Genomic DNA, 15253 nt, shown 5'->3' with positions numbered 1-15253 from the left:
AATTTTTAGATTAATTGTTTACAAATGTTTTTAAAACTGAAAGTATAAATAAAAAGTATTAAAATTTTCCGTCTTGTATTATAAGGAATTTTTTTTCCTTGTGATAATTAATGGTATTGGCAATTTGTTTTTTCACAAACTGATTTTTCGTAAAACCAGTCAACACGTGTGTCCGGTCCATTACATACATATAAATAACCATGATAAAAATCAACAACAGTTGACGTTGTCCAGCTACGGCGAGTTATTGTTGTTGGACAGTATAATTGACAGTAAAATTGTTTAGTGTGCCCTGGTATTTCGCTTGTGTAGTGAATCGTAGAGTTATAAATAAATAATAAATGATTAAATGCACGGCAAGTGCCCACATACAATTCAGATAAACAATAAATACATAGAAGTGAAAAATTTATTTTGGAATAAGCTTTGTTAAAAGCAAAAACGATGTAGGTACATCAAAAAGCACCATACCATAGTCAACGTCAAAAGTGAAGAAAAGAAATGGCAAAAGAGAAGAGAGAGATGCAAAAAGAGAGACATGTAGAAATTTCATAATTCATGGCATGTCAAAGAGCGTTTCGTAGATAAATATTTCCTTCTTTGGATTCTAGCCAATATATTAGAAAGTGCACAAAGTTAAAGTATTGTGCTTGACATTATTTTATGTAATTAGCAATACGGCGAATCTATTATCAATAATATTTTGCCGCTTTTTTACCTGCGCCTCATCATGGAAGAGGGCGTTTGAACACAACTAACGTCGATTGGTCACGGCGGCCAAAAATTTCGTTCATGAGGTGTTCACATTAAAAACATTGGGGTAAAAGCCGGTACGCAGTTGAAGTCACATTTTGGCTTCAGCCTAGTACTAAGTTCAACTTTTGGCTTGAATAACTGGCAAAAAACAAAAAATTGCGGTGAAGTCAATTTCACTTCGAATAAATTTAGGACAACGCTTTAGAGCTAGTGCTCGGTTTCACGCGGAAAACTACCAAACCATATAAAAAAAATTTATTTAAGCAATTACAGTAGTAAACTAAGAAAAAAAAACGAATTTTTTTAGTGTTTCAAAAAAGTAATCGCGAAAAACATGCGTTTCAGATGTGAAAAACGAACATAGTACCAACCTTTGCATTGTATCATAGACCAAATTAGTAACTTATATGCAGGGTAGCTGACACGAAGTGTTACCAGTTCGAAAAAATCTTTTATTGATTCAAACAGCAAAAAAGGTGTAAGAGTGATCTTAATTGCAGAATCCATTTCCTTTTCCTGGATATGACCACCCTTTGCCTTGACTATTGTCGCATTTATTTTGACGCCAGGGTCGAAGAAAATGATTAGAGAGCGATTATCTGCGGTCACAGATGCCCCTACCATTACTTACGGTTTTACGAATTGGTTAACTGAGAATTTTTCCCTTAAAAGAACACCATTTTCGGAAAATCGTAGCTGCAACTCCTTCGCTTTCTTTTTTGTTTGGTGTAAAATCGTATCTTTTGGAACTTGTAAAAGTGCTATCACACGATATGTTCGTAACGTATTTACTTTCACTTTCTGTATTAATTATGGCCAATAGAATGAGCGTGTTGGTATTTGGTTTAGATCGTCGCGTTGCAAAAATGCGTATTGCACACATATTCTACAAAAGCAACGCAGAAGTTAAACATTTTTCAACTATGACGCTTGAAAGCGAGCTGCATTCTTTGTTGCCAAAGGTGAAGAACGGTTTTTGTGTGTCAAAGTTAAAAATTGTTTAAGTTTTGCGATTTGCTTTTCAACATGTGCTTGCAGAGATGCGTTCTGCGTCAAACAGGAATAGGCACATTTTTATATATTATAAATATTATTCAAAATAAATCCAAATTGAATTACAGTAATTTAAATAACTTTTTAAAAACAACCAAAAGTTACAGAATTAAATTTAATTATAAATTTTTCGTACGTATCACATGATGTGTACAACTTTCAGAGTTGATTAACCTTCCCCGTCAGATACATGCGTGTCTTTGTTATACAAATCTCACAATGCAAACCTACCTATTTTAACGTCTTTTTTGAATAACACGTGTTATGCGTAGTATGTACTTAACTTATGTTTTTCGACGTTTTTATGTTCTCTCTTTCTTCCAAAGGCTGGTACTGTATTCGTGAAAACGCATATTTTTCACGGTTACTTTTTGAAACACTACAAAAATGTCAACGATAACATAATACTTTTACCAGTTTTTTTTTAAAGTAATGAAGGCATTTCCTACAGAATGAAATCAGCAAGTTTTTTTGCTTCAAAGTCTATTATCTAAAAAAAGTAGTCATGTAAATATTTCGCTAAAAGCGAATATAGTACCACCTTTAAAGAAAGAAGCAAAAGAAAACGCCAGATTTATATTCGTTGCAAACAAGATATATTCATTTACAGGTAGTGGCAGTTGCCCAACAACAAAATATTGAGGGCACTTCTGTCAAAATCAGTGATTAGTGCAACTCTGATTTTGTGTATGTTACTAGTTCGCGCCATGGTGGCAACTTGTAGCCATTTGTTGCCGAAAAAACAACGTTACTCAGGGTTTCCTAAAGAAGGTTAGATAATTGATGGAATTGTACAATTCAAGAGTTGTATCCATATCCCACTGGAACGTCAAATGCTTCACATTTTGTTCCTTTTTTTTAATTTAAATGATACACACGTATAATCATAAATCCTTTGATTTTGTAGCCAGTGCTGTCAGGTCTTCCGCAAATAATCGTCAAAATTAAGAAAAAAATCGTCAAAAATGTTCGAAAATTTTTCGTCATTCTTTTAAATAAGGCTAAATTAAATTGTACGATTTTCGAAATGTGGAAGGCACTAGAAAGTTTAGCAAAGCCCTTACTTCAAAAATATTGAGGATTGATTAATTTTTGTTTAACATATTTTCAATAAAAACAAAAATACGTCTATAATCTTTATATAATGAGGTAAAATTTTTATCGAAAAAACAAAAGAATCGACTACAAAATATGGAATTACGACATAAATATGATTGGAGGGCTTTTAATATAATATCAATTGTTACTATTGTATCAATAAAATTAAATTAAATATTCTTATAGTGGTTTAAATTTAAAAAGGTGGTCTCATTCGACCAGCCGGCCAGGTTTGACGGTATTGAGATGTCAGATTTTTGTTTGCATTCTCTTTGTTGTTATCTTCTTTCTCTCATATTCTCTGCTCATGTACCCACACGTATACACACACGTGCGTGTATTGACAAAACGGCGGTAAGCTTGATGACAAGATGGCGAATTGCACCATATGACTTGTGGTTGTTGTACAAACAAGACCATCTTTAATTGTTTCACCATGGTGAACGTCAAGCTTCTTTCTGCATTTCATTCGACAATTTTCAATTTCAAACGAAAACCAAAGCATTGAAGTTATTAAAAATTAAAAAATTTATTTTTTTTATTTTTATTTATTTATTTATTTTATTTTATGCAATGCGAAGCCATCAGGCCTATAATTAATCATACTATGCATAAGACGTACTTTTCTAACAGAAGTTAAAAAACTACTCAAATAAAAATAAAAAACTTAAAAACTTAGAAAATGGAAAAATTTTTAATCTATTTAACACTTACTGAATCTAGATAAAACTAAATAACAAATAAAAAACAAATTACTAAAAATTATAAGCAGTAACTGATTAAAAAAAATCCTTCTCAAAAAAGATCAACGTATTAAATTAAAAAAAAAAATTATTAAAGCATAATAAAACAGTGAAAAAATAGGTAATACTTAAACCAAAATATTGGCTTTAAAAACAAGTTATCAAGAATTATAAACAAAATGGCTTGAAAAAAATAATTAAAAAAGATCACCTATTAATAAAAAAGAATTAAACAAAATAGAAAAAAGTCAAAATGACGTAAAACCGTCACTTCTGGCAGCCCTGCCTGTGGTTGCTACAAATGATAATGCAAATAAAAACTAGAATGTCAATTAGAAAATTTGACAGTCTAGTGAGAATTTGCGCCACTACCGCCACAGGGTTGCTTTCGTTGTTTTTGGACAAGTGACCCAACCTTCTTAATTCAACAACCATGCGGTAATTATTGCTTCGCCTGACTTCGAAATGTCATAGTAGTAATTTTAGTACAGACGGCAACTCTGATGGTAACTGCGAAAGCGGCAATCAACGAACCAACACACCAAAAATATAAATTCAGTTTTGTCGTGTAGTGTGAGATTGTTGTGTACTTTTATAGTGATACGTGAAAAATGTTAAATCTTATATTTCAATAAAAATGGATGCAGAAATGAACACGCTGATCAAATACCCTTATAATGGAATCCAATGTAGCAGAAATGTAAATCCAACATTTTTGTGTATTGATTTTTTTTCTCAGAATTTGTGCATATACCATCAAGTGTTTACCTTTATCCCTCCTCCTGAGCAGCAAAGTACACCATACTTTGTGCAATGTTTAGGCGCGCACTCCTACTCCTGATACACAAAAAAAAAATCCTTTCTCGATTGTCTTTTGCTACATCTTTCTATGTTTTGAACGTTTTCGAAAAACAACTACTGAACAAAAATTATTCATCTGTCCATATCGTTTCTTTTCAGCCAACAATTAAGTGCCGTCGCGTGTAAACAACAACAACAAAAATAGCAAACAATCATCAGGCATTTGAAACAAGCAATAAGCACCCGCCTCCTCTTAGGTGAAAGATAGATTGGTCATTTGTTTTAAACAGATACTATATTTTGAGAATAGGTTTTGGTTAAAAAAAAAGTATATACATACATATATATACATAGAAATATACATAAACATTTATGTAGTGTTCATTGGTAAGTTTCTTTCTTACCAATGTTTTCCCTCGTTCAAATGAAATTCCGTGCTTTACTGGTACTACTATCAAAAATATGGACGTGCATATGTTTTATGTTCAATCGTCAAGTAAGAGCAGTAAGTATCATTTTTGTTTTGTACTATATTTGATATTATTAACGATAGTGTGTTTATATGCATGTACATGTATATATGTATATTATATACATATTTGTTATTCTTTATTTTGCATTTGTTAAATCAAGCGATTATGCGACGGACGTTGTTCATATTTTGAATCAAACAGTAGAGAATAGGACAATGCTTAAAAAACTTAAATATATTGCCATTTAATCCCGTTTTCCTTTTTGGAGTTTTGAGATTTCCACATATAATGAGGCGAGCCAAAACGATCTTCTTTTTCCATTTCTTAAGCGCAAGACTGACGACTATACACATCAATTATATCTGATTAAAGTTTGGCAAAGCACCTAAAATCAAATATCAATTACTTGTGTTATGTGCCAAACTTGACTTTAATTGGCCAATACAATAAAATTTTTTCCTATAGCCGAACGTAGAGTAGATGCCTAAGCACCTCGATCTTCTGCGCTTCTTTTCCAATGTCCGACACCTCGTTTCTTTTTTTTTTTTTTTTTTTTGGACTTTAATTGAAATGGCAGAGTACGACTCTATATGCCAGGTTGTACTTCCGAAGTTGGTGTCCCCACCAACTGTATATAAAAACACGTGTAATAAAATTACAGAATTAAAAACAATGTACAGTTATAACTGTACTGAGTATAACGATGACTATGCACCGAATCCCGAAGCGTCCACTTCAGACGAATTCTAAATGCAAAGTGGACACCTCGTTTCGAGATGATTTTTCTTTTATGGTCGCCTTCAAAAGACTTCTTTGACATGACCTAGCCAAAGAAAATGATGATTTTGATGCGTTTAACTATGATATGTTTCCAACTACCCCACAAAAATTTCAATTATTTGTACCACATACAAAGACCGGTGTTTCAAATGTTTATCTCACTCCATTTTTATAAAACTGCTTAATTATAATGTATGAGTTATGCAAATACAAATTTTCCCATGAACATTCCAAAAATGAACCACTGCTGAAAAGATTGTTCTGATGTTGTCGCCGTGATTTGAAACAAGGGTTCAGCATCAAAGGCTGACTAAAAGGCTAAACTCTTGATTGATTAGATAAGTTAAATGCGTTCCAATTTCCACACCAAAGTTATTTGATATTGTGAGAGTACCCTTTCCACATCAAATTTAAGCTATATATGTTGGATAATGTTCACGTATACGCCTAACGCTTTTTATTCTAAATGTCTTGGTTTAAGTCCTGTCGTAAACATTAAGATATTCCTTCGCAAGTCGGCTTTCATGACTTGTTGTTGTAGCAGTGTGTTGTACATGAGTATTTCAGCTTTGTGGCATGAACTCTGTTATAAGTACAAATATTAAAGGCGGTATTACACGGCATGTAGATGTTTTACGACATTTCATTTTATGTAGTCACATGTAAATAAAAATGTTTGTTAACATTGTCAATTTACATACGACTCATTTTTGCTATTCTACCTGTATGTCATTTTCGTATGATATAACCTAAAAATTTTATCAAATGCTGATTTTTTTATACGTAAAAATTGTTAAAGTTGTGAAAAAACTGATTAAATCATAAATTTGTGACAACAATTTTATTTTGGCTTGCTTTCATTCGACTGACAACAAAAACAGCTGATATCTTCATGTTTTTGTCAGAAGGAATAGTGCGCGCTCTTAACGAAAAAGAATTACATATGCTAATTTGAAAATTGATTTTCATATGTTAGTTTCGTTTGTATAACACTCAACATGTGCTTAATTTAACATGTCATAAGGCAACTACATACCGTGTAATAGAGCCTTAAGCAGAACTTGAATCGGACATGACCACATTACTAACAAATATTCATAACCTGTATTAATTTCATATTGAGATATTTGTTAATTCATACAATATTATAAGAAACACTGATATGAACCACTTTAGTTTGTCCAGTATCAACCTGTCAAATATGAACTATTTCCACTGTCCCCTGTGTCGCGACACCGCCTCAGCATTGTACAACGGAAGACTTTGGTTTTGGATTTGGATGAAACATTAATACATTCGCATCACAATGCTATGCCCAGGAATATTGTTAAACCCGGAACACCTCATGATTTTACAGTCAAAGTAACAATAGATAGACATCCGGTGAGATTTTTTGTACATAAAAGACCACATGTCGATTTCTTCCTAGACGTGGTAAGTGGTATAATTAATATATGTAATTGTTATTTGTATATGGTAAGTTAACATTTATTATTTTAATATAAATAGGTTTCGCAATGGTATGACTTGGTGGTTTTCACAGCCAGTATGGAGATTTATGGCGCTGCTGTTGCTGACAAATTAGACAATGGCCGTAATATATTGAGACGGCGCTATTATCGACAACATTGCACACCAGATTATGGTTCATATACCAAAGATTTATCAGCTATTTGTAATGACTTAAATAGAGTAAGTTTATTAAGAACATTTGTGGTTACAATTCATATACACACATTCACATTGATAATACATCTTTTTGCAGATATTCATAATTGACAACTCGCCAGCTGCATATCGTTGTTTTCCTCATAATGCTATACCCATAAAAAGTTGGTTTTCCGACCCAATGGATATTTCATTATTGTCGTTACTTCCAATGTTGGATGCTTTAAGGTTTACAAATGATGTCCGTTCAGTTTTGTCGAGAAATTTACATCTGCATGGCCTATGGTAGCAGGTACATTATAAAAGATTATATAGGTCTTAACCTTGCTATTTAACACTAAATATTATTCATAATAAGATAAACTTAAATTTAATGGATTTGGAAACAGAATTGCGACATTTTTTTTATAAATGGTAAAAAAATACCGGGGCCGAATTACCGCATACGTGAATAAGTAAAACCATTCAAAATTTCTCTATTGTGAATTAACTATTTCTTTATTGAACGTGGATTTTTGAAATTTAACAACGTAAATGCTTAAATCGGTCATAATTTATTAAAATATTTTAAATATATATATAAAATATGAAATGCCATGATTCTGCCCGGGTTTGTTCTTGGGCTTACATTTCTTTTGCCTCTTTGTAATAACTTGTTAATATCACACGAGGGAGTAGCTCTGTTTTTTTTTGGCAGGTTATTTCGATGTTGTTGTTGCTGCTACATTTTCATGTGGAGGTGGCGATCCTCGTCAAGAAGGTGAGCAAGCACAATCCGGTTTAAAATCACGCCCGGCTTCTCACTGAGACCCTCCGCTCGATACCGCCGATTGTCCGCCATAGCGAGCTCATAGTGTAAGATGCCTCTCGATGATAAATTATGTCTTGACATACATATTGATAATGTAATCAGATATGTTAATTTGGCTTTGCGTCAACTTTACTGTACAGATCTATTGTTGAATCGTCTTATTAATGAGAAATTAGTTAAAAGTTGATATTGCCACATATTCTTTATTACATCGAGGTATACTCTGACACACCTGGCGAAAATATGAGGAAAATAAAGTTAGCATTAAATAGAGTAGTCCAATACTAATTATCTTTGAGACGTTTCGATCACGTCGCTGCTCATGTCCAGCGCTCTTTAGATTGTTCGTTTGTTTTTCGGCAAAATTAAAAAACTTAATCACCTCAATTTCTTGTGAATACTTTTCCATTTGGTCATTCAAGTTGTAACCAAATGATTTCTCTGTCTGCCAATGGTTATATATAGACAAATCATTTCATATAAGTATAATCAAAAGATATAAAAGATTTCTCGTTGTGGTAAGAAATTTCTTCAACGTCAAACGCGCAGTAGCAGTGCTAAGATATTTGAGTAGTTACATGGTATATTTAAAGTCTTTTAATGGCATGTCAATATATTTTTTACAATAACAAAACTTATTCAATCAAGCAAGTTTCTTAAAAAGAAAAATGTTTTTATTTCTTTGTTCTGTTGTGATACAGAAATCACAACACACATCAACCACTATGGGACGCGTTTCGTCATTTGGTTAGAATAACTCATCGACCATATTAGGTGTGGATGCCTCAAGGGCCATGCATTGGTAGGCCGTACTTATTTCTACGATGTAAGCACGAATCTAACACAAGTCTGACACCCGGCACGGGATAGCTGTGTGCACCACACAAGCTAAAACTTTGAGTTCCGATCTGTGTGGTGTTTTTACTGTCACGAGAAGCTTAGCTGCGTCCACAGTTTGCGGATAGTGGAATATTCCATACGGTTAGCTGCAACGGCAGTCGCGGATACTCAGCGATATCGAGCGGGGAGTCTCAGTGAGAGGTCGGCTGGCACCGGCTCATGCACAAATACTGAGTGCCTATGATGCTCGATATGACAAGGCGAGTTATTGGCATCTTTAAATAACCAACGCCAATTTTGTTCCCGTGGCGATCGTTCCTTTGGAACGAGCTTGCTCACCTACAGGAGCTTGACGAGGGTCGCCACCTCGATGCAATTTGGTACAGATATGTTAAGCTCCTGGAATACGAATTTAATGTTTAGGTTTGGGTAGCTAATCACTCACTGCCATCACTGCCCATGAACATTCCATTAAGGAACTGGGGCAAATTTCTAACAAATTTGAGAGTAGTGCTTATGGTAATTTTATTGAATGGGCTCTTATAGGGCTTTAAAATAACAAAATGCAGAAAATAAAAAAATAAAATAAATCAGTGAGTGCTGTCCGATTCAATTTTTAGCGCAATGATATGGAATCTCTTTTTATAGCCGTGCCGCAGAGCGACACATCTTTGGAGGGGAAGTTTTTACACGGCAAAGTACCTCATAAATGTCCCCATCATTAGGAGGGGATAACACCGCTGAAAAATTTTCTGCGCTACGACGGCCTCGACTTACTTATGTGTCTTTAATATACACTTCTACGTATATGTTATATGATGCTTAAATAAAAATAAAGGCAGCATTGCAGAAATGCAACGGAAAATATAGTTTCCGGAATTATAAAAAAAGAGTGGCAAGGCGTGGTTGATAGACACTTATGAAAAAAACACAAAATAGACACCTATGTTTTGTTTCGCATAGCACTTAAGTTATAACTTAATTTTTAAGTTATATGTAACTAATTGTTGTGGTGGCATGCGAAACAAACATAAATGTCTATTATGTTTTTTCGTAAGTATCTATTGAGTGCCAGTTATGCATGGCTTAAAAATTATAGCTCTAATGCAGTTAATATGCCTGGCTACTCTACATTTAGAAATAACCGTCCTTTTCGTAGAGGTGGTGGTGTTGCGTTATTTATCTTGAAGAAACTTTCTGCTAAGGTTGTATATTCAGGTCTAAACTACGTTGTTGTGGAATGTCTGTATTGGTCGAGCGAGAGAGAATATTAATTGATGTAGTCTATCTTCCAAACGGAGATTTCGAGTCTTTTGAATCAGAGCTTTCCAATCTACTTGGTCGCTACTCAAATATTGTAATCATGGGCTACTCAAAAATAATTTATTTTATGCTTCCAAGTCTTATAATGTTAGACGGGTATGCATGCGTATGGGTATATCATTAGTACATAATTCTCCACCGACGCACTATGACACATTTCATCATTCGTCTTCTCTTATTGACTATTTCCTTATATCCTGTCCTGAACGTAAACGTATTGGAGGTCAATTCATCTCTCTTGAAATTTCGAAACAATAATGATGTGCGGTTAGCTATCCTTAACAGAGATTTGGCACATCGCGCTTCTATTGAAGAACCATCTGCCAGTAATGATTTGCGGTATAAGAGATACAAGGCTATGGCTCGTAGTACTATTAGAAGGGTTAAACACTCATATGGCGCTGTTTTTTTTTTTTGCTGTTCCACAGATTCGAGAGAATTGTGGTGTAGGTCGTCGTGTTCATGTAACACCCTATGTGTGTCGGTTTCTCGGTTGTGATTTCCCGTCGTATGTTAATTATCGTTTGCTGTTGTTTCTTTTTAAGTTATTAAAATGTCCTATTTTTCTTGTTAATGAATTTAATTTTTGCATTTTACCAGAACTAATCATTCCGAGGGTAGATAATTCTGATTTCCATAAAGAGACAGACATGGCTAGATCGACTTAAAATGACAATATGATCAAGAATATATATACTTTATCAGCCCTGAACATCAATTCCCTGGGAGTTTTTTCCCTATTCCCTTTTCTCCTATTCTGGATAACAATTTCCTGGGAGTTTGTCTCCTACTCCCTTTTCACTTATTTTAAACAAACTTCGAAAATGGGAAATGTCTCCCAGGGAAAAAAGTAGGTATTCTGAATCGAAATAAAAGAGAGAATAAGACGATAACATTTGGGAACAATTCCTCTAAACAAATGGAAGGGAGTTAGTATAAAAAATTATGAATTTATTTCCTTTAAAAAAAAAAATTGCACTTATTATTTAGGAACAATTTATTATGTACGGAAATTATTTTTCACTTCACTTTCATCAAAAACAACGACAAATTTTGTTAAGTCCTACCAGCTTAAATGTCATGTACCCACCACAGAAGGTTTACATAAGTTTTTTAGATTTATTGACAATAAAAGACGAAAAATCTAGAATTGGTATATGAATACACATTTGTATTGGGTTGCCCAAAAAGTAGTTGCGGATTTTTCATGTAGTCGACGTTGACAAATTTTTTCACAGCTTGTGACTGTAATTGCATTCTTTCTTCTGTCAGTTATCAGCTGTTACTTTTAGCTTGTAAAAGTGTAAAGTGTAAAAAAAGTATATTTGATTAAAGTTCATTCTAAGTTTTATTAAAAATGCATTTACTTTCTTTTAAAAAATCCGCAATTACTTTTTGGGCAACCCAATATATTGTTGCAGTTGTAGCAGTGTGTTGTAAACCGAGGCGACAGTCCTGCCGATGAAGGACTTTATCGGGTCAATGCGGAACGTACATCCGGCTTCCACGGGATATACCTAGGAATCAAAATATGTGATTCATATTTTAATATCCTTAGTCCCATATGTATAAAGAGATGTTGCAAAATAATACTAAAAAAGGGTCCCTTAATATTGAGCTTGAAGTAGAATCAGGCAGCAATCATTGATATGCAAGAAATCTTCTGCCTGTTTATTACATTACACTTTAGACCACCAGTTACTAAAGAATACTTGGTGCCACATTTGGCAACGTTCACGCCACAGGGATATAAATAAATCCAAAGTCCAACAGCCGTCCCAACCAACAAGAAAAGCGGCCGCCGCCCGGAATTTCGATTAGATATTCAAGTTCTAGCTGCATAAATGTGGGTCTTTATATAAAGCAACGTATCAGGCAGACCACCACGTCGTTCATGACGACGTAGTCGAAGCAAACCTCTATATTACTCACTTAAGTAGTTCTGCCCAGGATGATCCGGTAGCTATCAGCTACCTATACTCCTTTTGGCAAGGAAATACGCCAACGTCCACCAGACCACACTGGAAACTTCTGATTTTAGCCAACGATTGTTGGATGAGGACGGAAAGTTGGTATCACAACACAGAAATTTCGTGACAGACTGTAGGCCATAATTGCTCACTATCAAAATACAAAAAGTAAAACAAACATTACAAATGCAACACTAAATATGCTTGTAAACTTTTTTAACAACCTTATAACTTATTTTTGGTTATTTTTCCATTTTAAGTTTTTTTCCAAAAAGTAATAGTAAAATTTTTAGCCAAAATAAAACAGCTGAAGCAAAACAGCTGTTTTCGAAAATTCGAAATTCCCTCTCGAAAATTTTCCTCTCCCCATACAATCAAAATAGGAGGATTTTATTTGAAGTTGAAATTATTACCCTGGGAGTTTATTCCCATGTAATTTTCAGAATTGGGCTGTATATGAATATTACTTGTATTACATGTATTTTTATATTTTTAATGTATTTTTTTTTATTTACAGGTTAACAAATTAAAAATTTGGTGCTGTGACACTTGAACGAATTTTTGTTTGTTTCATTAATTTAAATTAATTTTTTCTATTATATAAGAAATTACTAAAAATCATGTGAAGATAAAACAGATTTGTTAATGGCAAGACATATTACATTAAATAAATAAAAAACAATTTCTTGACTTGTACTATGTAGATTATGGTACACATACATACATATATTATGTTAAGGATTCCATCTCCGCTTCCTTCTCTCCTCACTCTCTCTTTTTTCCTATCTCATCAATGTTGCGTTATGCAAATGTCATTGATCTTAATTTAGCACACACACACACACACACACACAAGGACACACATTAAATATGTGTTAAATACAAAATGTTAACATTTGTCTGTTTTCAGACCATTTGTTTTTAGTGGCAACATTTTTATGTTTTCCCCCGCAAAATAGTTTCCCACTTTTGTAAATTGTTTCTTCTTTTACAAATATAAAAAATACCTAATGTGTAAAATGGCTACCATTTATAGGATATAATTTATATTTGATTAATTTGTTTATATGTAATATTTATGTGTTAATATAAAATTATTTTTCGTTTTCTATATACATTACAACTTCTTATTTAGGTCGTCTTTTATTATAAGTTTTTTTTTTTTTTTTTTTGACATAAAGAAATCATAAATAAAAAAAATAGATTTAAGAAAAAAACGTGTTATTATGTTTTCTTTAGGGTATCGAAACTCTAATTTAATACTACCTTGGTTTTCTCGAAAGAGTCATAAACAGAGTGATAATGTAATAATAAATTGTACCAACATTTTGTTTTACTGTAGCAAGGCCGATAAAACTTTTAAGTGGGCTGGTATCATTCTTAACGGCGAACAAGAATCAACGTAGCTTTGACTATTAGTGGGATCTTAAATTTTAGAAACAAAGTATTGGGTTGCCCTAAAAGTAATTGCGGATTTTTAAAAGAAAGTAAATGCATTTTTAATAAAACTTAGAATGAACTTTAATCAAATATACTTTTTTACACTTTTTTTCTAAAGCAAGCTAAAAGTAACAGCCGATAACTGACAGAAGAAAGAATGCAATTACAGAGTCACAAGCTGTGAAAAAATTTGTCAAAATCCGCAATTACTTTTTGGGCAACCCAATAGTAACGACAAATTTGTCGAATGCCAAAAGTAGGACGTAAGTAATGGAGGAGAATACCCACTTGCTATATTTGATTAAACAGCATCAAATGAATGCAATTGAAATATTTTCAACTGTGGTAAACTTTCGAAAAAAAATTGTTAATCAATTCAAATTTTAGATCATAATTATAGCGAAAACCGAACGGCATGCCAACCATTGACAACTTTTGTGGGGAAGTTTTACATGTATCGACCGTGATCGGGTCTATGCACCGGAACAACGACCTTGCGCGAAACGCTTGTCCTTGTTGTTGTAGCAGTGTGTTATGTTCTATCTTTTGTCCGCTTGATCCTGTTGAGTATCCAGATGCAGAAACTGCGACCAAGATGGGGTGTGTCCAGAGGTATCTATGTCTGAGTCGAGTTGGTCTGGCTGGGCAGTTAAACAAGTGACGTGTACCGTTGGTCCCTGGCCCCAATCGGACCATACGTCCTGCACGTCGGCATCAATACTTGCTCTGTAGGAGTTGAGACGGCTGTATCTGCCGGATCTTAATCGAGCCAGAACTACTCTGGCTTGCCAGGGGAGGTCAATTTCTACAGGTGATATAGGAGGCGTTCGGTTTCCAAGTACCACATTCACCCGTTAGCTCTACACAGCATCTGCTACTATCTAGAAGTAGCGCTGAACCTCACGCTCCAGATGATGTCCACATGAGAACTGAGAAAACAGCCCGTCGCCCTTATTCCCGTTGTCGAAGACAAAAATCGACTGCAGTCGTAGACCAAAGCGCATTTCACATTTCGTTGTAACATATTCGCCTTCGACAGTTTGATAATAGAACCAGTAAGGAAAGGCAAAAGTCGGGCGGAGCCGACTATATAATACCCTACACATGGTGAACGTAGCACTTATTATGCGTAAAACTTATCTCGAAATCTAGTTCGACTTTAATTTGGATAACTATTGAAATATCAATTAGAACTTTGTAAGATTTCCCTACGATAGGACAATAAATTTGGATTTCCTTATCGGATAAAAGATTGTATTGGAGTTATATCGAAACCTGTGCAAATTTTGATGGCACCTACTGGAACGTCAAATATAACCTCTCACGCTTTTACTGCCTTAAAAGTCAATATCGGATAACGGATAAGTCAGGACCGGTTTGGAACATCAAATAAAGCATCTCATGGGACGTCAAATAGAACCTCTCACACCCTATACTGTAAAGATGTGACCAAAATTGTGGCTTTTACTACCTTAAAAGTCCATACCGGATAACATA

General features: G+C 33.9%; 1 protein-coding gene across 4 annotated transcripts; it reads left to right on the top strand.

The window, feature by feature from the left end:
• Positions 1–245: 245 nt before the first annotated feature.
• LOC106095345 (CTD nuclear envelope phosphatase 1 homolog) lies at positions 246–13010 on the top strand. 4 transcript variants are annotated; one of them, XM_059368172.1, is made up of 6 exons: positions 246–446; positions 4611–4956; positions 6881–7138; positions 7214–7396; positions 7470–7664; positions 12834–13010. In XM_059368172.1, the coding sequence occupies exons 2-5, from the start codon at positions 4858–4860 to the stop codon at positions 7659–7661; spliced, it is 732 nt and encodes a 243-aa protein (XP_059224155.1). In that variant the 5' UTR covers positions 246–446; positions 4611–4857; the 3' UTR covers positions 7662–7664; positions 12834–13010. The 4 variants fall into 4 exon arrangements, with proteins under 4 accessions (XP_059224155.1, XP_059224156.1, XP_013118035.1 ...); XM_059368173.1 differs by having other exon boundaries at positions 246–450; XM_013262581.2 differs by lacking the exon at positions 246–446 and adding an exon at positions 4140–4350.
• Positions 13011–15253: the final 2243 nt, after the last annotated feature.

The sequence above is a fragment of the Stomoxys calcitrans genome, chromosome 4, assembly GCF_963082655.1.
Source record: "Stomoxys calcitrans chromosome 4, idStoCalc2.1, whole genome shotgun sequence".
In the NCBI taxonomy this organism is placed as follows: domain Eukaryota; kingdom Metazoa; phylum Arthropoda; class Insecta; order Diptera; family Muscidae; genus Stomoxys; species Stomoxys calcitrans.
This window is presented reverse-complemented; position numbering and strand designations above follow the sequence as displayed.

What these genes read in the sequence shown, in the direction of transcription:
- LOC106095345 (XM_059368172.1), top strand. Translation starts at nt 4,858, where the DNA reads ATGTTTTCCCTCGTTCAAATGAAATTCCGTGCTTTACTGGTACTACTA. An exon ending in TCAATCGTCAAGTAAGAGCA is followed by an intron (nt 4,957 to 6,880) that starts GTAAGTATCATT and finishes GAACCACTTTAG; the next exon opens with TTTGTCCAGTATCAACCTGT. An exon ending in TTTGTAATGACTTAAATAGA is followed by an intron (nt 7,397 to 7,469) that starts GTAAGTTTATTA and finishes ATCTTTTTGCAG; the next exon opens with ATATTCATAATTGACAACTC.